The following is a 23,766-nucleotide window of genomic DNA, read 5'->3' on the forward strand; positions in this document are numbered from 1 at the left end:
GTAGACTGTGTTACTTGATTCACTCTGCTTGCCCACAGCACTTTGTATTTTTTTTTCTTCTGTCCCTTTCCAAAAAACAAAAATTCCCCATGGTTTTCTAAGTTTTTCATTCTCAGTCTCATTCTTAGCTTTTGCTTTCTCATGCTGTCAAGTACTTCTTGGAGAAAAATGGTCTTGTAGAACAAGAGTGAATGTGATTTTTGGAAGGAGTTTTGGAGTTTTGTTGGTTTTTTGTTTTGCTTGGTATTTTGTCTCATGGGAGAAGGTCTTGGCTTTTTCATCTGAAATGGAAGTATCCTGAGGCGAGAACTCAAAGCTGAAGATGGTAACAATCTTAGCCAAGATTCAGATACTGGTGTTTTAAAAAACAGCTTTTGTTACTAAAAATTACTCTGTGAGGGATTAATTTTGTACATAATAAAAATTTGCTGAGTAGTTCAGGCTAATATCTGAATATCTGCAGAAAACAAGTATTGGTTTCATATTTTACTTTTTAAAAGAAAGGTATGACTTCACTTAAGCAGAAATGTGAGAATTAAAAATGAGTAAAAAAGATTTTAAAAACTTCCTACAATGTATAAAAGTTTCAAATTGTTTCATAGTGCAAGGGGACTTTTCCCCACCACCTGAAGGAAACTCAACAGTAGTTTATGAATTAACATTCCTTGCAGCAACATTTACTTGAAGGAACATGCTACATTAGAAGACTCAAAAATGAAACCAAATAAATAAATAAATAAATAAATATTTAAAGAGCATAATTTCTAAGCCAACAATGTATCAGAAAAGTATGTTACAGAATGAGAAAGTGCCCTGACTGTAGTAGCCAAAACTGAAAACCTTTAGTATTTTCATACATGTATGTGAAATTAGGAAATTCTGATGAATAAATGCCAAGTCTACACTGCCTTCACAGGATATAGCTTCTTTGTATTTAAGTATTTTGAAATGTTGCACAAGATAAAACCAGCATTACTTAGACTCAAGAAAGGTTTGGATTTTCTGAACCTACAGATCACCAGTGCTCTTGAACAGCTGAAGGATAATTCCCATTGTAAAATGCAACAGACAACTTTTTAAGGAGCATCAGTAGCAAAGTTGATAGGGTCTTTAACAATGGAAGGCAATAAAAAACATAGCATGGCTTTAGGAATCTAGGAATGAGTCAGCTACCATTCTGTGAACATTCTCTTGACTGAACTTGCTCTGATCAAACCTGCAAGTTCAGGCAGCAATTCATACTTTAAAGGCATCTGTAAAAGATGGGAGAGAGAAAAGCATTCCTCAAGTTTGGCTATGAACACCAGAGTAGAGGTAGGAAGTCTAGAGGCAAAAAACCCAAAAATCTTAAACCAGTGGGGGAAAAAAGCCAAAATTAAACACGAAGATCATTTCAGTAATAGAGACTTTGGGAGTATGTGTTGTCACCTGAAACAGCTTTCATCCTCTAGAAAACATTTTGGGAAATATAGTTACTCCCTCTGTCTTTGGCTTTTCCCTGACTGATGGACTCTGAAACATGCCTGATATGCTGCAGTGTCGGGGTGAGGTTGCAGCAATAGTGGAGTGAATTCTGTGAAGTTCAACTATTTTTTTTTCTTACTTGAACGCTAGAGATTTTCAAAATCATGTCACTTCATAAGAATATGAGAAATTATTTTAGGTGCACTGAGTAATTAACTCACTCAAAAAGCATCTATGTGAGTTCTGCTGTCACCCTATTGATTAGAATTAAAAAGAAATTTGACTGGAGAACAATTTCTGTGTGATTGTGATAAGCCTGTTTAACACAGTAAAATACAAATCACTTGTATTGTAAAACACAATCCCTTTTTCAGGAAAGTACTCAGTCTGCTCTTGATATGCATTTCTGATATTGTTTCTGCTTCTTGGAGTTAAATTATTCCATGATTTTGTTAAAGACTGAATGACTTTGCATCATTCTTAGTCAGACTTTCTTCTAAGGCAAATACGGGCCTTGAGCAGAAAAAAAGAGACAAATGAGGCAATATAAGGACAAAATAAATTACAGAATTGTAGTGAAGGCTATCATCCATGGTGAGCTGCAATGTCATGGGAAAATAACTCAGTAGCTCTTGGTGTCAGCTAAACTCTGTTCCTACAGAAGTCAGTGTGGAGCACTTCTATCAATTACTGACAAAATAAAAAGGCTGCAGCCTTATGAAGTTGCAGCCTGATATATGGCTGCTCATAGAAGTGTGTAAAAGGAGAACAAAAGATGGAAGGCTAAGCTAGAAGAAGGATTGGTCTCAAGGCCTCCTGGCTACCCAAAACTAGTACCTGCTGCGGGTTTTTATTTATTTTTGTGGTTGTTATTTGTAAGTATAACAGTCTAGAGGGAAGAGATTCAAACTGGCCACAACTTACAGGTTTTATTTTCTTTCCCTGGCATGTGAATAATCTGTCATCTCATTCTGTCCCCAAGTGTTGTGTTTCAGTGCTGGGGGAAGGTGTAACACCAGCCATCCGCAGTCACACTCTGTGGCTGTCAGAGGGTGTCTGCACCCCAGGGCCAGCAGAAATACAGCCAGACCTCATCTCTGCTCAGGCTGAGCTATAAAGAACTCAGATGGTCCTTCTGGTGTGCAGAGCCCCATTTGAGAAAGTCATAAAGGAGGCAGGCAGGTGTAATAAACCTCAAGACGAAGTGCTGACCTTCCTTTCACAGGAGTGCAGGAAGATGGCCTCAGGGGCTGGGCTGCAAGAAAATTGTTTTGATGTGGTAGTTTGACCTAATTTTCTGTGTTTGAAAGGTAAAGCTGAGCCAAGAGACAAATTTGAGCTTGGTGGTAAATCCCTGAGAAGCATGAAATATCTAGCATGAATAGGAGGAAACTCAGGCAGTATTTTGTTTAAACCAAACTGGGCATGTTGTGCTGTTCTAAGCCTCTTGTCAGTCTGTGTACATGATTGGAGCCTTGCAACAAAAGGCGGGGAAGGTAGTAAGAAAGTAACTAACAATTAAAAAGTACATTCATCCATCTATTGCTCTGCAATTTTATGCAAATCTTCCTTGTATAGTCAGTATAGTCAGTATCTAATTATATGAGGTTTTTATAGTAGTAGAAATTGAGAGCTTGGACAAAGAGATGGAAAGATTTACATCAAGAGAGAATTTACTTAATAAGAATTAAGCTTAAAATAATTTGGTTATGAATCCTTATGGAGAATCATGGAATTATCTTTGTATGTATGTGTGTATATATGTATATTATATTTATATATATATATATATATATTTGGACATGCTAATAATGATGTTTGAGCCATAATATTAAAAGTTTGTTGGTCTGAGGCTTGTTCAAACTTCTGTTGTCCCTTATGTCCCTTTGCATAGATTTCTTCTGCTGAAGGATCCTGAAATAAAGCAGGCAAGCTATTTAGGCCTAAATATGAATCTCAGTTAAGAAGTATCAGTGGAGTATTTCTCCTCTGTTTCAGCTGCTGTTAGTTCTTAGGGTTTATCTGCATTGTCACCAGGCCTCTGAGCTCATTGTTAACTTGCTTTGTAAGCATCCAAGAGATGTAAGGCTTGGAGTAGAAAGAGTACAGTGAATTAACTTGACAGATATTTATGGGGAACCACTCCCAAACATGAATCAGCACGAGAGAAAGCATGAACGTTCCACCTTGGGAAATGCCATGGCTAAGTGATGGTTCAGTTGTTGTTTTGGGCTGAGGGATGGAATTTTCATTGGTTAACATGAAATGGGAGGGAGACAGATACGCCAAGAAAAGCTGTGAAGATAATTACCATGCGCTTTTGTTTTTCTGGAATGGGGACAAAGGAGGTGCAAAAACTAAAGGGTGGGGAACCAAGCCTTGTGGAAATGTTCAGGAGGCATTGCAATAGTAAACAGTAGTTACTGGAACTTGGAATTACAGCTTGGCAAGGGCAATGAGATTTTAGTACAGCCACAGTGTGCTGGTGGACCTGCATCCTGAACGCAGAGCATGGAGCACAAGGCATGAGGAGACATCTGCACATCATATAGCTGCTCAGAACTGAAATGCAGTAGCTTTGAACTGAATGTTCCTATTGCAGTGTTTTTCAAACCAAGGCTCTCAAAAAGCCATGAGTGATTGTAGCTATGCTTTTAGCCTTGAGGCTTTGATCTGAGGTACAAAGAAGATTTTTCCATGTAGGCAAGCCGACCCTTCATAAACTATAGTAGGGAAAAAGAGGTGTAATTGCTGTCAAGTTTTGCAGCGAGTTTCTGGTGCAGTAAAGCCTTGCAGGGATGCACCTATTTGTTGAGGCAGCTCGTGCCTTACAGCTTGTTGATCCTGTTGATCAAGTCAAGGACTGCAGCTAGAATAATCGCTTGAAATTGTCTGGATACAGAAGTGCCAGTGAGGAGTGCTGCCCTGTGCATTTAAAACGTTGCTCCTAAGGGGCAGAATCAGAACAGCCTTGCAGTATAACAGATGCACATTTATGGATAAATGTCAAGGATAGCACTAATTCTCCTGAGAAGTGTGTAGCAATGTTACCACATCACTGCTTACAGCCAGCATTGCTGGCATTTTTTAGCTCTAAAATGTTAATGGAGAAAGATACAGTGGGAGGAGAAGAGTGTAGAAATTATTTCCTCCTAAAAAATCTAACGCATTTTATGTGATGAACTGTAGCTAAGCACGCCACACATAACAGGCATAAAGCTCTTCAGACACATTTTTTTGAATTACAGTGTGGCTGTCTGTGTCTTGTGCTAATAATTATGCCCTGATTTGAGCCTTGTTACCCTCCTCTTTGCCTTTACCTATCAAAACCAGGATTTGGAGATTTGGAAATCTACCTCTTTCTAGAAACACAGATTGTTGCATATGTTTTAAATCTCTTTCAAATTAAGAATAAACACAAAAATTTTATTTTTAGAGGTTTGTTGGGATTGTTTTTGATTGCAAATCAGGTATTACGCAAAATTTCTAGAAATTTGCCCTTGGTTTTACTACTGTTTTAGGGTTTTTGTTCCAGGCTTCCTGAAGTATGTATAAGTAGGTTTTTTTTTCTTTCCTATGTGTTGGACAGTTAGCTTAATTAATAATATGACACATAGAAAGGATCTCAGGAAAATACTTCTAAAGTACTTAGAGAGTGCATGTTACTGTAAAATGTGCTGTATAATGAGACGTGTTAAAATATTGGGCGAATAACCTGAATCTGAGATGATCCTAATGATGAAAAGGAGTTTGAATCAAAGATTTATAATGCTGGCCTGGAGGTGTTTGCTAACTACAGAAAATATATACAGAGTGTTTCAATACTATAATGATTTCCATATTATAGCTGGCTGAGAAGCATTACCATATGTGCAGTCCTAAATCCATTTCATTGGATTATAAATTAGTTCACAATTATATGCTGATTGCAGAGCTGCACATTTTGTGTACATCTCTTGGGTAACAAGAACTGCATTTCTTGTGAATGCAGAATACTGATAGCAGCATTCTGAATCTGACGTGCTGCAGGCAGGCTACACGAAGGCTTTCACACAAAATGCATCACATTGAATGAAGTACAGTTGAAAAATGCAGAAGTGACATTTGATTTAAATTACTTAGAAAATAAATGTATGGAGGTGCCATTTTTATTAATAAATTTTTTCAATAGAACAGAACTAGATACGTGACCACAAGCAGCAGTAAAAAGAACAAACTCCTAAGAGTCTGAGAAGCTGGTGAAAGAACAGTATTTTAGTATCCTAATATACTTCATTTTCAGTACATATTCTGCAAGATATATGTAGTTAGATCGCTGTGTTAAGTCTGAATACCTAGCGGAAAATACTTTTGGCTTAGAGACCATTAAAGATACAAGCATTGCATTGAATTTTATGACACTCCTTTACATTGAATTTTATGACACTCCTATGCATACAGGGTTCTTAAACTGCATCTACCTTTCTGTAAATTAGAAAGAATCCCTTGGGAAAAAAAGTTAATTCACATGGAAAAAAAAAACAAAACAAAAACATGTACTTAAGGTTGACTTATATAGAAAATCATAATCAATATATACTTTCAAAAAATAATTAGAATTGTGATTTTGAAATGTGTGTGGAAAACAGTGACTTAATTTGCAAGAGTACGTATGTGTGTATATACCTGTTTATCTTTCATGGTATTCTTATGAATATTAGGAACCATAAGTGAGATTATTCAGTAGAGTCTTGTAATGTCTTTCAAACATTTTGTCCTAGCAGATCAGTAGGATGAAAGAAGTACTCTTGTTTTGTGGATTTTTTTTGTTTGTTTTTTTAAAGCATGTCAGTCTTCAACAGAAACTGGTGTGAACAGAAACCAGTGTAGTAAAATACTTCAGAGTTAAATATTTTTCATTTTTTCTGTTTATAAATGACAGTCATTTTGAAAGTCTTTTTTCAAAGCTCTGAAATGTTTTTAGCCTCTAGCTCTCATTGACTTGGATGAATTAATATTGGAGTTCAGATGCTAATTTATGTGACTGCTTTTGAAAACAAATTTAGGTCAAATCCTGTTTCTGTAGGAGTATCCATTAACTCTGTCATTAACTCCAGGAAATCTTTCTGTTCACAGCCTCTGTTCTTTAACTGACAATTAATTTTTTCTGACTGAGTCACCTGCCTTCAAGTATGGAGTTGCCAAATCAAGTGCTTTCTTTAAGAAGCCAGGATACTTTGTTCATGCAGTGCAATGAATTCTGTAGAAATCTAGCATCTGAGTGATGAATTTACGTTTTACTATTTTTCCAGGGAAATTCTGGCCTGGGGTTCAGTATTGCTGGAGGAACAGATAACCCACACATTGGGGATGATCCTGGGATATTCATTACTAAGATTATACCAGGAGGAGCTGCAGCAGAGGATGGAAGACTCAGGTAAAACCAAAATTATTACATGTGTTTGGAAACAAAATGCATAATTATTATAATTGTTCTCTGGGAGCCACATGCCAACTGAATCTTTCATGGGTCAGGGGAAGTAAATGACATGACTGGAGTCTCTGCTAAGACAGCTGATTGAAGAACCTTAGAGCAACTGAATAAGGGTAGTTAAATCCTATATAATAGAGGGCATTTGGTGGTGCCACCCCCTTCTTAGTACCAGGTATTTACTTCAGTGCAAAAGGTAAGATGGGGGCAGCAGGAGGAATCCTGAATATCAGCATGCAAGTTTCTCTGTCTGGCCTTTGTGTGTTCATGGCTGAAGAACTACACATTGGTCTTATACATTAGGCTATCAAGACTTCCCAAACTACAAAGCCATTGCTAAATAGTCATAGCTATTTGTAGATGCTTCCTGTTATTTGGCTGCAGTAGTGAGATGTGTTTACCACTGTTTTCAAATATTATTTTATTCCATGAGGATGTGATGGGTGTGCTGTACGTTCTGAGTCATCTCCAGAGTGGTCTGTTGCTTTAGATCCCCAAACAAACATACAGATCCCTTGATGGGGTTCTCAAATACATGGCAGCATCTCCCTTAGACAAGAGGAACCACAGAAATCCTTGTGCTTGTCTTTCCTTATGGACTGAATGCAGAAAGGCTTCCATCTATTCCAGAGGCTGCCACCTTACTGTTGGTTGTGCACCCTGCTAATGCTCCAAAAAGCTAAGTTAACTAGAGAAACTTGGGATGAAATTCTGATGCTTTCATTGTCTCAGCACTGAAATCGGCTCTGAGAGCCTTTGACGAAAACAGATGGCATAAAATTCATAAAATGTACCAGATGGTAGCAACATTTTTTCCTGAAGCCTTTTCCTTTAATTCAATGCTAAAAGTAAGGGGAGTTGGCCAGTTGAAAGGGAAAGTTTGGGGTATTTCTTATGCTGCATTAGTAATTTGATTTTGGAAATGTATTTTTTTTTTTTTTTTTACTATGATAGCGATGAGGAGTCATGGTGATTAGCAGTGCCTGAAGAATTTAGATTTAACTAAGATTGCTGATAAAAGGAATTGGGCTAATATCACGTAACTGTGACTAAAATGCAGCTATCTACCCCCAAGCTAGTCTCTCAATAGTGAAGAAAAACCTTAGCATTTCTAGGTTGTGATTTACTTCATCCTAAAGTCAATGCCTAAAATAGAAGAGAAGAATAAAAGAGCCTGTATTTTCATTGGTGACCCAAATGAAAAGGAGTTTCTTTGCCTAGACCAGTTGTATTGATCTGTACTGTAAATGTCTGCATTAGGCCACATGAGCTTCATGGAAAACACAGCATAAAGTAACAGCAGTATTTGGAAATGGTGGTATAGAATTAGACATGATAAATAACATAAAGCTGAAACTGCCTTTCTCCTAAAAAGAAAGAATTCATTGCAAAAAGCAGTGACCTTTTTAGTAGAATTTTTAGTACCTATTTGGTAGAATTTTTAATTACAAATGAAAGCTCTTTTAGTTAAAAATATTAAGAAGACAGAGGTGATAGCAGTATTTTGCTATCTTTGTAAGAAATCAAATATTTCATAACTCATCTCTGTATTAAATAACTACTGTAAATTTAACTCATTATTACGTCTGTGTTGTAAACATCTTTGAAAGATCTTCTAAACCCACAAAAAGTAGCATACAAAGGCAATTCATTAATCCATTTTAAGATTAGATGTGGCAAACTTTTTGTTTTGTAATAAAAGTTTAGCAGTACAGGTATAGATATTAAGACTTGTATAATGTTTTAAGCATATATTTGGCATGGCCATTCTTCCTACTCTCCAATTTTAAAAAGATTCTTCCTTTCCTTGTTTTATTGGCAAATGGACTTCACTTTGCTGCAAAGTCACAATCCTACCACTTTTTAGGAACACCTGAAAATGTAGTTATCAGTGGCCATTACGGATATGCCACTGAAGAACCATATCCTGGAGCAGTCTCCACTGACTTAGAGGATAATGAATTTTTCATAACAAAGATTTTATCAGCTAGAGCCACTCTACAGGACCAAAAACTTAACAACATGCAGTAACAACTACTAAGAGTAGAGATAGTATAAGTTTCTTAGCAAAAGCCCAGGTTTTAATTACCTGAGAATGAGAAATTGGTGTTTATAGAATGAAAAAAATACACTTTTTTGTCTGCTTTTCTTTCCTACTCTGCCTGCAGATACTCTACATTATATAGCAGTGTGGGCTGTCTGAACTGGCTTCTGTATCTAGTCTGCTTTTAATCATAAAAGCCTGTAAAATCACTTCCACTGCATTTTACATGACGTCCCTTTGATCTAAGTTAGCTGAGAGAAGTTCTTCAAACAGCAAGACTATGAAAGCGACCTGTAAGAAATTGACTTCATGCTCCAGACCCTCGGGAATATTTGACATTAATGTATGGATTGATAGGGGTGGAGTAGGTCAACTGAAGTTTCACTTCAAGTCCAACAAAAGCAGATGCAGCCTACTGCATCTGGGAAGGCTTAACTCTCCAGTGGTAGATGTATAGTTATAAGTACATAAATATCAGGTGTAAACATCTGATGGGAGGGAGTGAAGATAAAGAAGCCAGACTTTTACCTGTAGTGCCCAGTAACAGGGCAAGAAGCAGTGGACAACAAGCACAGAAAATTCATCTTATCATCAGGAAACTTTTTTGTGGGCACAAGTAACTCAGAGAAATTGTGGAGTGTCCATTCTTGGAGATATTTAAAACCTGACTAAACATGTTCCTGGACAACCTGAAGCAAGTAAACTTGCTTCAGTGGAGAGGGTTTGATGGTGGGATCCCAAGAGGTGCTTTCCAACTTAAGTGACACTGTGATTCTTTAATTTGGCCCGAGCCAGCAGTGTGCTCTGGCAGCACTGAAGACCAGCATCAAGGTGAGCAGAGATGCACAAAGAAAGGATTGGGGGCAGCAGACACATGTTTCAATAAGGGAAATTCCAGTTGTGTCTGAGGACAAAAAAGATCTCTTTAATGTAAGTGGTGATTCTATGAGATTATGGAATCTCTCCTCTTAGAGGTTCAAAATTCACCTTGGTGAAGTCCTAAGCTATACGATTGAACTTTCAAATTGGTCCTGCTTTGGGCAGGAGATTGGACTAGATAACCTCCAATGGTCCTTTCCAGCCTGAGTTGTTCTTCAAATCTGCAGATTACTCTTGTGAATCAAACCTGTGTGTGAGCCTGAAACAAAGGTGGTTAAATTCCTAGGGTTTTCCTTTAGTGGAGAACGCTACTTTCATTGACTGTAGGTACAGTGCATAGTGCAGGTTTGCATCACTTCATGACCCATATCTCTGCTTGAAAAATAGCAATTATCAGCCACTTTAGACTTCACTCATCTTAAAAAAAAATTCCCCTTTTTGAGTGACTTCCTGAACTTTCAAAAATCAGAGGAGCATTGAACCACAGGATACTTCAAGTTGGAAGGGAACCATAAGGATAGTTGTGTCCTCCCAATGCAACTCCCTGCTTATTTCATACTAAAATTAAACCATGTGACTGAGAGCATTGTCCAGCTGCTCCTTGAGCTCTGCCAGATGTGGTGCCACAACCAATTCACTGAGAAGCCTCTTCCAGGGACAGACCATGCTCTGAATGAAGAATCTTTTCCTCGTGTCTAGTCTGAATTTACCCAGAGCAGCTTCATTCCTTTTCCCCACATCCTATTGCTGGTCACCAGAGAGAGGTGATCAGCACCCCCTCCAGTGTCTCCTCAAGGAAGTACTAATGGATATTTTTATGTGCTACTTACACCCCCTGAAATGCCCTGACATGTAGAACTAGTGTAAGAGCCATCACACTGCACAACTCAGATTTTAGAAGATATTTAGGTCAGTACACTAACTCCTCATCTTTCAAAATAAAGCTGTGAAATCTTTTATGCAGTCCATATAATATACAGAAAATAATTTCATATATAGTAAATAGTATAAAATTTATAACTTGATGGAATTTTAAGAACTATTTTAGATGCAATTATTTAGCTAAATGTGACCATAATAACCTTGGAACTAAATGGAGATGTTTTTCTCTGAATGCTTCATGCCATGTTTCCCTGAAGATTTCAGTTTCAAGTCAGGGATAGACAGAGAATATAAACCCTCTGAAAGTAGCAGTCATTCCCACTGACTTGAGGGAGAATTTCTCTCAACAGTTCGATTTAGTACTTTTGATGCATAAAAACTTCTGCTTCTATCTCATTAATGTTGGTTGTCTGTGGACAAACATCTACTTTTTAGTAAAGAAGCTCTGAATTTAGACTTCTTTTCTTCTCTGTAAGAAAGAGGATTATAGTAATTATGGCTCAGTGCCTGTTTTATTTGTGTTTGTGTCAGAGAAAAAAAAAACAACCAGTGTTTGTTTCAATTGCCTACATAAAGCAAAGAACTTCAATATAATATTCAGTGGTTACTTCTTTTGGCTTATCTATCATACGTGAACCTCTGGGTTCTAAAAGGCAGCATATAAAACCATTCATCATTCTGTGAGAATAAGAGTGATCAGCTTATGGAACTTGAAGCACAGTTTAGTGGCAGAACTTGATTGGGGGAAAAAAAAAACCTAAAAGAATAACACGAAGTTTTCAATTATGGTTAAGTTTAAAAGAGCACAGACTCACAAAATAATAATGCATTTTTAACAATCATAAATCAAAGCTTTTTGAGTCAAGAATCACTCTTGCTGATTATAGTTTCTCACAGTCTAAATTTGATTTTATGGTAGAGATAGCTTTCTCAAAAATCTTTCTTGCTCTACAGGAATGAAAGGGTCATATGAGTTCCTCATATATTGCTATCAAAAATACACTTTTCCTTCTTGAAAGATAGGTTTGAAAATGAAAGTTTCAGGAGGTCTTGAGAATCTAAAAAATAAATAAAAGCATATTGTATAGAACAAGAATTCAAGTCTTACATTTTCTACCAATCACTTGGTTACAGGAATCTTACTGAACCTGTGATACAAAAGTCAGTTATTGTATATGTGATGGAATATGAACAAGTTAATTCACAGGACTGTGAGATAGATTTAGACAATCTTGGGCTTGATTTTCAAGGGTTAATGGTTATTTTAGTATTTAAGCCTACTCTGTACTCAAGAGAAAAGAGGGTTGATGGAGGGAGGGCTGAGTCCAAGGGAAGAAATTGGTTGTCCCTGGGAGGATGCACATTGCCCTGGTTAGCTGCCCAGACCTGTGGCTGTTTCATTCATTCTTTCTTCTAGGAAAGACTGTTTTCCAGTCTCTTCCCATTTTTGAACCTATCAATTGTTTTTCCTTAAGAGTGTGGGCATTTGTAAGGAGAGCTTAAACATGTTGAGAAAATCAGATCAATTGAGAGTTACCTTTGGCAGACTAATCAGAAGCAGCACTGATATCCCCAGCTAGGTGAATATCATAGGTTAAAATTTCTAAGGCTGTGCATTTTTCATCTTTCCTTAGTTAATGTATCTTTCCTTTTCTTCAATTACTGATTGCTAGGAGGTTTAGCATTGTAAATCTGCAGCATTTTTTAGGCATTCTGTGTTGCTCTACCATCACCCTGTCAGTTTTTCCCATTGGATTTCCCTTCCACCCTCAGCTCTCAAAGCGATTTGGTGTGAGGGAAGGAACGTTATACATGCGCTCATGGCAGGAGACAAGAAGCAAAATAACTTGCCTTCAGTCATCCAGTAAATCAGGGAGAAAGCTTGGAATAGAGTAGTGATTCCTTCTCTCATGTTTCTGTGCCTTAAAGGCTTCAGTTAAATGCCTACCAGCAAAGGCTCTAAAAAAATTAGATTGGTGTTCTTTTCAGTTGTCAACTAACCTGCTGTAAAGTGTCAAAGATTATAAATTTAGCTAGCTATATGTAGCAAGAGAGGAACTCTGAAGATCCTTTCTTGTGGATATTTGTAGGGGGAGAAAAAAGATTGTTTTCTGATCAAAAATCTAAAATAAGTCTGTGTTTCACTAAAATGGAACTGGAGAAACTGTGACATCATGCTATTAATTTAAAGATTGAAACTGGAATTGAAAAACACTGGTATTGTGTGCAGTTTACCTGAGAAACTCAAAGGAAAGAAGAAAGGGAGGAGAGGAAGCAGAAGTGAGTCCCCACCTGAGAGATGGTTATATAACAGACAGCCATGGGCTGTGCTTTTCTGTGAGAAAAAGTCTGAAGCCCAGATCTTTCCAGCAGCAGGCACACAGTTGTTGCCCATTGGTGTCCATTTATAGCTCTAGATTGCTTGCTAAAAATTGAATTGAGAATGATGCTGTGGGGCCTTTTCAGATTAACACGAAGAGCCCTTCCCAGGAGAGATCATGTTCTTTACAAGCGTGTCATGTGCCTCTAATACAGTTTGGGAACTGGCTTTATTCCACCATCCTTAGGTATCAAACAGAAGTGTGTCTGCTTTGTGATTAGCTGCCTAAGTCCCTGTGAACTTCTGATCTTGTACTAAGCCTATCGGTACCAGGTCTGTGCGCGGTGCAATGGCACACGGCTTGTTCAGGATGTTGTTATAATTGTGGTGCTGCCACAAAACACTGATTCATATCTGCACTGTTTACAGGCCTCTGACAATGCTATTAGTTCAGTACATAATTTAGCAGTAAGTTAATAAAGAGGCATTCACCCTATTAGGCAAAACATGCTTGCTTTGCAGACAGTCATAAATTAGATCATGAATTATTGACTGTTCACTCTGTCCTGGTTTGTGTTAGGAAGTTTGATCTTATTAACTCTGCTTGTCTGTGTAACTGTGTGTATCCTTTTTGACCTACCATGGAATTGAAAAAAAAAGAATTGCCATGGGTGATCTACATGAAAAAGGCAGGGCACAAAATCCAAATCTGATTTTCATATGTTATTTTCAAAGTTGAACATGTCTTACCATGGCTCACATTTTCAGTTAACAACTTGTATGTTTTATCATCAAATGAACATTTGATCACGTAATTTTTTTCTCTGTTGCCTGCACCATTTCATTTTTCTTTGGCTGAATCCTTCTTAACTCTATTTTCCCTATCTGAAGTTTGCATTCTTTGTTCACTATTGCAGATCCCCAGTGTGTCTCTGAATTGCTTTATACTGTATTATTTATTTTTCTTTATATTATGCTTTTCCTATTTTGAAAATAAGGTGGCAGGCTGTAAAAATTCTTTCATGAGATACAAGGAAAGTAAAACAATGTTTTAACAGCTAAACTGTCAGGCAAAGAGAATAGAAGTTAGTGAGTAATAAAAGGTACTTCTCTGGATTGTGGTATTTGAAACTGATGAATTTTAGGAACCTCTTTATAGACATCAGTGATGGACATTTTTATAGTTTTCTTTTGTAACACAAAGCATCAGTACCTTCCCCCGTACATTTTTGAGCTGTTTTCCACTAATTGAATTCCACTTCTTGTGACTAACTCTTAAACAAATTAGCATGGTGCTAGGACTCTAGCTTATGTAATGCCCATTGCACTGGGAATTCAGGTCTCTCTCCAGAGAGTTCCATTATTACCCATCCTGCCTGAATTACAGTCACCCCAGAGTGCTGCAGTAGCAGAACAGCACCATGCAGCCAAATCCAAGTGATTATTTCATCAACATGTTTGCACTGATACTGCAGTTACAAGTTTGAATAGCTCAGTGACAATTGGTTGGAGTAAGAAGCTTTCTGTGGTTGCATACCGTAGAAATCATCAGCGTTCTGTGGATTCTAGTATTAGTCAAGGAAAAAATATTTCATGTCTCTTCCTGTACTCAACAGGTGTAACCCTTTGGGGTGCTATTGAATTTTTAATTTCTTTCAGTTTCCATGAAACCTGAAAACAAGATTTTAGATGAAAAAAGAAACTTACTTTAAGTGACCGTTAAAAAAAAAAAAAAGTTTCTTTTATGCAGTGAAGATCTGATTTTAAAACTGCTAAGAAAAAACTTGGTCAACATTTTGTTTCTGACAGCCAAAACCACCAGTACATGGGGAGACAGTTCATACTCTGTCAAAACTCCTGGCTGTGGTTTGGATAAAGAATTTGGCCAAGACTTTAGCCAAGCCTATTTTCTGGCAGTACATCATCGTTGTTACATTCCTTACTCCACTTTCATTGCAGCTGTTAGAGCATGACTTGGGTGTTTGATACTAAAACTTGCAAGGTGTAGGAAAACTTTGTCTCAATGTGCTGCTCACATCCTGTGTGTTACTCCAAATCACAGTAACACCAACAATCTTTGGTGGTTTCTCTGTGAGGAATCTATTTGCACTCTACTCTGAGTTGCAGCTGTGTTGTATGCACCTAATGGTACTGATGCTCTGAAGCTGGTGGAGTTTCCTACAGAACTTGAACAACGTGTTTTCTCCTCCTCCATTCGTTTTAAGGCTGCACCTATGTTGGGAATAGCTGTTCCAAGCACACCAAAGCAGGAGGGAGGGTTTTCTGCTTGTCAGTGCAAGCACAGGGATGGCAGTGCTGCTTCGTTTTGTGCTCAACTTGCTGGGCCTGATCTTTGGCAACACTTTTCTTCTTTTGTGCTCAAGTTTCCCCATTTGTAAAATGGATACAGTGATCATTATCTTTGCCTCACGGGGGTTGTTGTGAAGCTAAAACGAGTTCATATTTGCAAAGCCCTTTGAGAGGCCCAGATGAAAAGTACTTGTAAAAATCCTGAACCTGGGATTGCCTGCTGGGTTATCTGTTGTAACTGGTTTTCCTGCACAAACCTGAACGCGCTGCAGACACTGCTGGTGTCAGCTGGGAGGATTTTAACTTGGGTTGAGGAACAGCTGAGCAGTCAGTGCCTTCAGCAGGCACAGCACACCTCGGTCCCAAGTCAGCTGGCTGGACGTGGCACAGCCTGTGCCAGGCTGCTGCCATTCCTGGCTCTGGGCCTGGCATTCCCTGGCATTGCCTGGCAGCCCTGTGGCACTGGGGACAGCCGGACCGAAGGGCTGCGAGGGTAAGTCAGGGCTGGGAGCCGGAGCTGTCCTGCCCCTACCACACCTACAGCGCCTGGCCCGCGGCACTGTGCAGTACCTGCCAAGCAGCCCTGCAGCTGGGAGGAGTTTGGCTGCTTCCTGATGCCCTCAATCATCCCAGGCTTTACAGAGATTTGTTTTCTTTCCCTTTCCTTTATCCCAACACCTTCCTCTCACAACACCCCACAGCTACCTACACCTCCTTCTGCTCATCCTTCGCCTCTCCACCGTTCCACTCCGGCCTCGGCTGTTGACGGCACATGTGACTCCTTGTCCTGTGAGCAGCAATTTTCCCTTTGGCCTCCATTAGAGGCTGCCAGAGGCACCCGGATCGAGCCGAGCCAGCAGCAGGGGCTGGATGTACTGGGAGTTCCAGCACTCGGGTGCTAGCAGGAGTAGTTTCTGAAGGAGAGCATCGTTCATGGCAGTGGCAGGAGACGAGACACAGAGAGACTGAGGATAACCTGGGAGTTAGAGAACGGACAGAGGAATGGAAAAATGTGGTAAGAGCGAAGGATACCAACAGTGAGCTGGATGAGAAATATAGATGGAGAAGAAATGCAGGGTGGGAAAATATATTGGATGGGGGGCGGATAGAAAAGGTAAAGATTAGTTCCTATAGATCTTGCAAGAGGATAATAAAGAAAATTTGATGCAAGTTTGAGCCTATTTAAGAGAATGCTTGTGGAGCCCCCACCAATCCTAGCATCCTGCCCACCCTTTGCATGCCTTCCCCTTCCTGCCCTCTCCTGCCCATGCTTCCCTGTCTGCTTCCTCAGCCATCCCCTTGCTGCCATGAGCTCACCATGGAGCAGAGACATTTAAACAAAACTTTGGGCTGGCCGGGGCTGCTGGCTGGACAGTGTCTGGCTGGGCATTTGGGCAGTGGTTGCTGGGCATTTGGGCAGTGTCTGCTGGGCATTTGGGCAGTGGTTGCTGGGCATTTGGGCCGTGGTTCCTGGGCATTTGGGCAGTGTCTGCTGGGCATTTGGGCAGTGTCTGGCTGGGCATTTGGGCAGTGGTTGCTGGGCATTTGGGCAGTGTCTGGCTGGGCATTTGGGCAGTGTCTGCAGGCGTTACCTGGTGGAGCTGCTGCCCTGAGTTGCCTTGCGCCCTTATCTGTGCTGCACTGCTGCAAATCTTTTGCAAATTCCAACCTCAGTTGAGGTGGGAATTGGTTCTGCAGAATGGTCTTCTATGTTTGGACAATTGTTTTGATTTGTCTTTTATACTTGTGTGTCTGGTTGATTTCCAACACAGCAGCTTTACCTTGACGTATGTTTGTGTATTGCAGTCCCAAACTCTGTTTGAAGAAGATACTAATTATGCAGAGAACATTTTAAAATGAATAATGCGGGAAGTGTAAGATCATAAACTCTGTACAAAATTACCACAGGTGTGGCTTACCTAGCAAGAGAGTTAATTTGCGTTGAGTTATTCTGGCCAAGCAATAACTGAGAGCTTGATGGCACAGAAAATAATTTCATTATAAATTATTTAGAACATCTGTACCTCCAAAATTATTATACACTGTCAGGATATCATTCTGCTTTCAGGATATTTGTGATAAAGGAAAATAAAATATGGAAGAAGAGGTCCTCCTATTGTTGATATACTTAAACTTGACTTTTGTTCTGTACGTTTATGCTTGAGTCTGTGTGCAAATTGAATGGGTGTCAGCTGCTCCTCCCTCAAGCCCATGGAGCTACACCCTGTGAGATGAGCTGCTATTAGTTAATAACTACTCCCATGCTCAAAGTGTTCATAAGGAGATGCAGCTCTTCTAGGAGGCATCAGACTGAGCGGGCTTTTGCTTCTCTCCTTGCACTGCTTGGGGCTTGTCCATGAAACATTTTAAACCTCTCTGGCTTTTATCAGACACAGAAAGAATGGCACTTCTTTTTAGTGCTGTTGTTTGCTCAGCCTTCAAGTGATATATGAGAAATTTTATCTGCATGGGTTGGTTTTCTTTTTCCAAAGGTGAGGATTTAGAGAATTACATTTGGAGCTGATTTAGAATTTACTGACATTTTTAGCACCTGAATATTATTGACCATCTTGCGTTCTGTCTCTATGAGTAGATTTGAAATAATACCGAGTCAATATTGTACCAAATTTCAAAATTAATATTGATTTAGAAATCAATAATGTGACACTATCATTATTATTATCATTTTTATAAGAATTATTATTATTTGAAGCTGAAGGTTCTTAAATTATATGAATGCTCATTGTATGGTATTAGTTTTGACATTTAGGTAACAAATTCATTCCTGCAACTAAAAATTGCCTTGAATCTCCTTACCAAGTGGTTGGTTTTCTGGTTTTTGGGGTTTTTTTGTTTTTTTTCTTAAATCAGTAATTAAAAAAAAAAAAATTGGTGCATTTGGCAGCAGTACATTTTTAAATGTTCCCAGTGCATGTGTCAACATATTTAAATTACACTGTTTCTTTCTTTGGCTAGTAATAATTTAAATAAATTATTTTTTAAGTCTCCATTGCCCTTGCCATCATTTCTCAATGGAATGTTGGGCTGCATCACTGCATAATTTTTGCTATCTTAAAATTCCAGGTCTAAGAAGACGTAAGAATATTATACTGAAGCTGAGCAAACATATTTTTGGTACAAAATTAGATCCAAATTGCTTTTAAATGCCAAAGGGAAAGAGCAAATCAGGGCTGCCTTTGTTCACAACTGTGGTGGCAAAACCACCTTCTGGAGGAACCTGCATTCACTGTCCTCTCTCTGGGGAGCGTGAGGCTCCAGCTTCCAGAGGAGTTGTCAGACTTCTAAACTGTAGGGGCTGTGAAATCAATGTATTTTTTTCTTTCCTCTCAAGGTTCTTTCACTTCCTCAAAGACAAGTAAAGGTTGCTTAGGCCAGAGCAACCTTGCAGTGAGTGTGGTGTTTTGAAAACCAGGTAGAGGCTTGTCTTTTTGGATGCCCTGAGGGCTGCTCAGCAGCAATCTTACGTGGACCTGCATACATGACTATGGTTGATAGAGTTCATCACATAGAATCATTGAATGGTTTGGGTTGGAAGGTCCAAAGATCCTCTAGTTCCAACCCCCTGCCATGGGCAGGGACACTTTCACTAGACCAGGTTGCTCAGAGCTCAATCCAACCTGGCCTTGAACTCTTCCAGGGGTTGGGGCATCCACATTTTCTCTGGGCAACCTGCAGCTCACCACCCTTACAGTAAAGGGTGTCTCCAAAGGGTCTTCTCAATATTTCATCTAAATCTACCCTCTTTCAGTTTAAAGCCATTACCCCCTGGCCTGTCACTATGTGCTGTTGTCAATTTCTGTAATGCATGTAAAGATTTCATCAAGTCAAAGCAGCAGGCAGAGTTTCTACCATCCTGCTCTTGAGGATGTTCCCCTATTGAGAATGAGTAATGGGGTACTGAAGCTGCAATTTTAAGGAGAGCATTACATAATACAAAGTGCAACAGGTTCAGTGATGGAAACAGAGGTAGTGAAAGTGTTTTTCTGAGATGACATAGGAGACAGCAGATTGTTTTGATTTTTGTTTCTCTGACTGCCTAATCTTTTAGTTTATTCAATTTTGTTTTCATTCAGAGCTTATTAGATTTTTTTTTTTTTTGCTTATAGCTGGCAAATTTGTTCAGCATAAACCAGTGTCATTTTTGTCAAGAAAAAAGGATCTTAAAAAAAATTGACCTTAACTTTCCATTTTATTTCAGAGTTCAGTTGTAAATCTGTAGGTGTTACAGCCAAGAGGCATTCAGATATATGGAAAGATGGGGGTGGTGTTTCCACCTCTGAAATTAAATCAATGTTACCAGTAGTTCAGCTATATGCCTTTGGCTTGAAGAGCTTGTCTAGCAAGGCCTTTTAGGATGGAAAATCAGGTGTCATATGTAGGAGAATATGATGACCAGGGAACCTATGTTTCCTCTCCTAACAAAAAGATTTGGGGACATCAAATGAAACTAATAAACAGCAGGTTCAAATAACCACAAGGAGAATTTTTTTTAACTGGTGGAAAAGCTGTGAGATTCATTGATAAAAAACACTGCAGATGTTGAGTTTATATGAGTTCTGAAAAAGGTTACATTTGTATTAAAAAATTATCCAGGGATATTAAATGGAAAAAAGAAAAATGTATTTTTGGCTCAGGAAAGTCCAGCAGCTGAAAATGTATTCTGGGTAAAAAATTGTGTTAATATTTTTCCTTTACCATCTGCTAAAGGCCACAATTGGAAAGAAACCCCAGGCTAGATGAAGTCCTGTCAGATTTATCAGTCCATGTAGCTTTTTTCTTTTAGATGGGCAAACACATTATTCCAGACATTTTAGCTCTGAGCTTCCCTATAGTGGGATCATTGTGGCCATAGGGGCAGCACTGTTTCCTTTAGGCCAAGGGCTGGATCTCTGTGTGAACCACTGGTGTTTGGTAGGGATGTGGTCAGAAGGTTCAGCAGGGCAGCTGCAGTGCAGCTCTCCTTGCTGGCTGTTTTGCCTTGCTGCCTTGGTGTGTGCCTGCAGCAATCCTGCTATCAGGGGCCAAGGTTTTCATCTTCTGCACAGGGTTGTGCACTAAAAGTTTGTGACTGCTCTCTTTTCTATTTCTGTTCCTTTTGGGAGCCACTAATGGTCCCCTCTTGAAATCATTCACTGCATGTCAGGATGTGCAGGAGCTCAAGGTAGTGCTAAATGAGCTCAGCATTGCAGAGCTGCATTAATATTGCCATTTACCTGTGGTAATTGGCTGTAGATATGTGGAAGATGTTGATTTGGCTGGATTTCTACTCTAGATCTACTCTGTCAGTGTCTGAGCTGGCTTGGATATCTGTGCATGGGATTTCACTGTGCCAGTTTTGATGTAATATGATGTGTCTTTGGGGTCAGATTCCAGATATTAGTTTGGGGAGTATATTCAGCCAAGAGGTGTGTGTGTGTGTATATATATATATATACACACATATATATACTCCCAAAAACAGACACCCTGTGTTAAAGGCATTCCAAAGACATTCCACCCAAAAGGACAAAATAATCTCTTTAGGATGGCAGAAAGGGTAAACTCAGAGAGAGTCCCAGCTTTGTCCAGGAAGTTCTCAGAAACCAAGTAGAATGCAGAAAGGATCCAAAGTCCTTTGAACAATAAATAAACTGCTTTTTTAGCCAATTTTGTGTCTGGAGTGTAGTCTTACAGCTGAGTTTAAGGCCTTTAGGAAAAAAAAAGAGAGAGATTTAAAAAAAAGGAAATGCTGATGCATCCTCTATTGAAACTGTGTGAATAGGAACATATTCAAGCTTCTAAATATATTTTCTTCTAAGAGTCTAAAGGCTGCAAGGACTTCTCCATTCCTAATTATACAGTGCAGTCTGTTTCTGACTTACAACTTCAAAAATAGAACTTAGAGTCATAAATGAAACACCAGGAGAGGGAAAAAGAGACGCTGTTTATGATAAGGAAGTGCTCTACTAATATTTTTACTGATGTTGTAGCCAGTCACTTGGGTTTTAAATTCAGTGACTGTTATGCAAACCCTTTAATATGCTGGCGTTTCATTAAGAGGCTGTTTGAAAAAAAATATGTGGGTAACTAAAGCAGTAGCAAAGGACAAGCAGTGTAAATGTCTTATGAAAGTTCTGTGGCTGTGCTGGTTGTGTCTCACATCTCAGCAAGGTTGTGTCTCTAACAGGGTATGGAAACAGTAATTTCAGGCAATAACATATTCTGAAATTCAGAATCTGGCTTATTCCCTGACAATTTGAGCTCTGGTCTCTGTTCTGGAAGTGAAAGAAAGCTCAAAGTCCTCTGGTGGGACACCTGCAGATCATGGTGGTAGGACCTATAGCCTCCCTGGATGTAGTCTGAAATTCTTGACTGCATTATAGCAGGTACTTTTACCTCTAAAACCATCCCTAGACTCCTGCTGTACAAAAGAGGAATTTACTTTATACTTTCTTATTTTCTCATGAAAACTTTGGGAGGACAAGAAGTAAGACTTATGCTAGTGTGTCCCTGGATATGGGAATGAGAAAAGGAATGGGACTGCCCTGATCCAGAGGGAATGAGCTGGATCCTCATGGGCAGGCTTTTGCTGATGGTCTTCCACATCTTTCACCTTCTGCCATTCAGGCAGGAATCCACTAGAGATCACTTTCACTCGGAAGGATAAGTGGTTATTTTCTACTCCCAAAATACTGGGATAAATTCAAAGGAGTGTGTGGGGATAACCAGTACAATTTCAGGTCCCCCTCCAAAACCTTATGGGATTTGGAGGCTGTGGGCTGAACAAAGGTGGTGTGCCATGGGACTGTTACAAGTGTCCATTATATTGTACACATGCTTAAATAAGGAACATTTTATAAGAGGTTTATTTTTTTTAATTTCAGTCTCTGGGATGATAATCATTCCAGTTGCTGATATGAGTTGTGAGGCTGCAGAAGCACTGCACTAGGCTTGAGCAAGCACTGCTTTTCAACAAGACTTGTTAGCTCAGCCATCCACCAGCCTTTGGGCTCCTGGGGCCAGCACACTGAAACTGGTTTGCCAGTGCAAGGGGGGAAAGCATCTGCCCAGGTGAATCTGCTGAGGGAAATGCTGTGCAGGAGTTTAGTTCCTGTCTTTGCACACACCCACTGCCTTTGTGCTGGGTTGAGGTGTTTGCCTTTCAACTCTCGCTTCTGAAGACTTGTCACAAGGGCGAGTGCAGCCAGGAAAGGCCAGAGACTGCTCTGTTTGGTTATCCAATGTTTATGCTGAGTATGCCTGGGGGCTGCTGTGAGGGCTAGTCCCTGTTTGAGCTGAGCCAAGAAGGTGGAGACTCTCCTCTGGAAAGCTTGTTTAGAGTGTAAACAGGAGACAAAGGAAGCGGGATGCAGGTGAGGTTTTAATCCTACCTTTGTAGACTATGAAAGGAAAACCTGGTGGAGGTTGCACACGAAGAGCTGGGATGGCACCAGGCCAGCATTATTGGAGAAAAGCTTATATTTTATTGGATTTATTTCACTGCAGTAGATTAATGCCATTGATTCAGAGGCTTGAAGGATGATGGTTTTTTCTCATAAATGTAGCATTGTGAGTTTAGTCCTTACTTATTTTCCTCAGAACTAAAGATAATTCTCTTCTTATTAGAGGCATAAGTTAGATTCAATACTTCAGATAATGCCTTCTAGTTAAATACACTTGGGTTTATCAGTATTTCCACATATTTTTAAATCAAAATCAATCCTAGGATTTCAAGTTATTATTAAATTTGTTTCTAATTCTGCTGTGTCATTTGTAAGTTACAAACCCCTTCTCCCATCATAAGTTTTATCAAGTAGTATTTTCAGTAGATATTTGAAATTTCATTATGAAACCACCTAAGTGTCAAATTTGGAGTTAGGATTGGCTGTTACCGTCATCAGGCATTTTCACAAGCGCTAGTTCCCCTCCAGCTTCCAGAGACAGACAGGAATTTTCTTCCACTGATAAGTTTTATCTCTTTATTTTTGAAATAGATATAGAAGTAGTTTTACACTACTTTACAATGTCAGGAAAGGGTCTAAGAGTGTACATGAATTCGCTACAGAAATTGGATCATGTCTCTGAGTATCATTATACATAAGGAAACTGTGCCCTAAGGTGCATACATGTCATTGGTGTTTAGTGTTAGCTCTGTAGTCTGTGATTTTAAACTCAGATCTGAAGACTGCTTTAGTAAATGTGATACCCTTTATTCTGATTTCTTAGTGGAAATTAAAAAAAAATTCCTCTTGGAAGGAAATTACATGAGCCAGGATCAATATGTAAATTTTTTACCCCACATGCTGTAAATTCTAGTTATTATGAACTAGGAAGAGTGTGTACAGAATAAAAAAAAAAGAAAAAAAAAAAAAAGGAATAAAAAACCAAAGTAGGGTA

The 23,766-nt window shown here is 39.1% G+C and overlaps 1 protein-coding gene across 15 annotated transcripts in view; it reads left to right on the plus strand.

Annotated features, from left to right (window-relative positions):
• Positions 1-23,766, plus strand: part of DLG2 (discs large MAGUK scaffold protein 2) — a 963,673-nt gene that overhangs the window by 641,505 nt on the left and 298,402 nt on the right. For all 15 annotated transcript variants that reach the window (XM_056503649.1, XM_056503680.1, XM_056503673.1 and 12 more), the window contains one exon: positions 6,756-6,880. In XM_056503649.1, coding sequence (XP_056359624.1) covers positions 6,756-6,880 — 125 coding nt within the window. The remainder of the gene's footprint in view (positions 1-6,755; positions 6,881-23,766) is intronic.

The sequence above is a fragment of the Oenanthe melanoleuca genome, chromosome 1, assembly GCF_029582105.1.
Source record: "Oenanthe melanoleuca isolate GR-GAL-2019-014 chromosome 1, OMel1.0, whole genome shotgun sequence".
Taxonomy (NCBI): Eukaryota; Metazoa; Chordata; class Aves; order Passeriformes; family Muscicapidae; genus Oenanthe; species Oenanthe melanoleuca.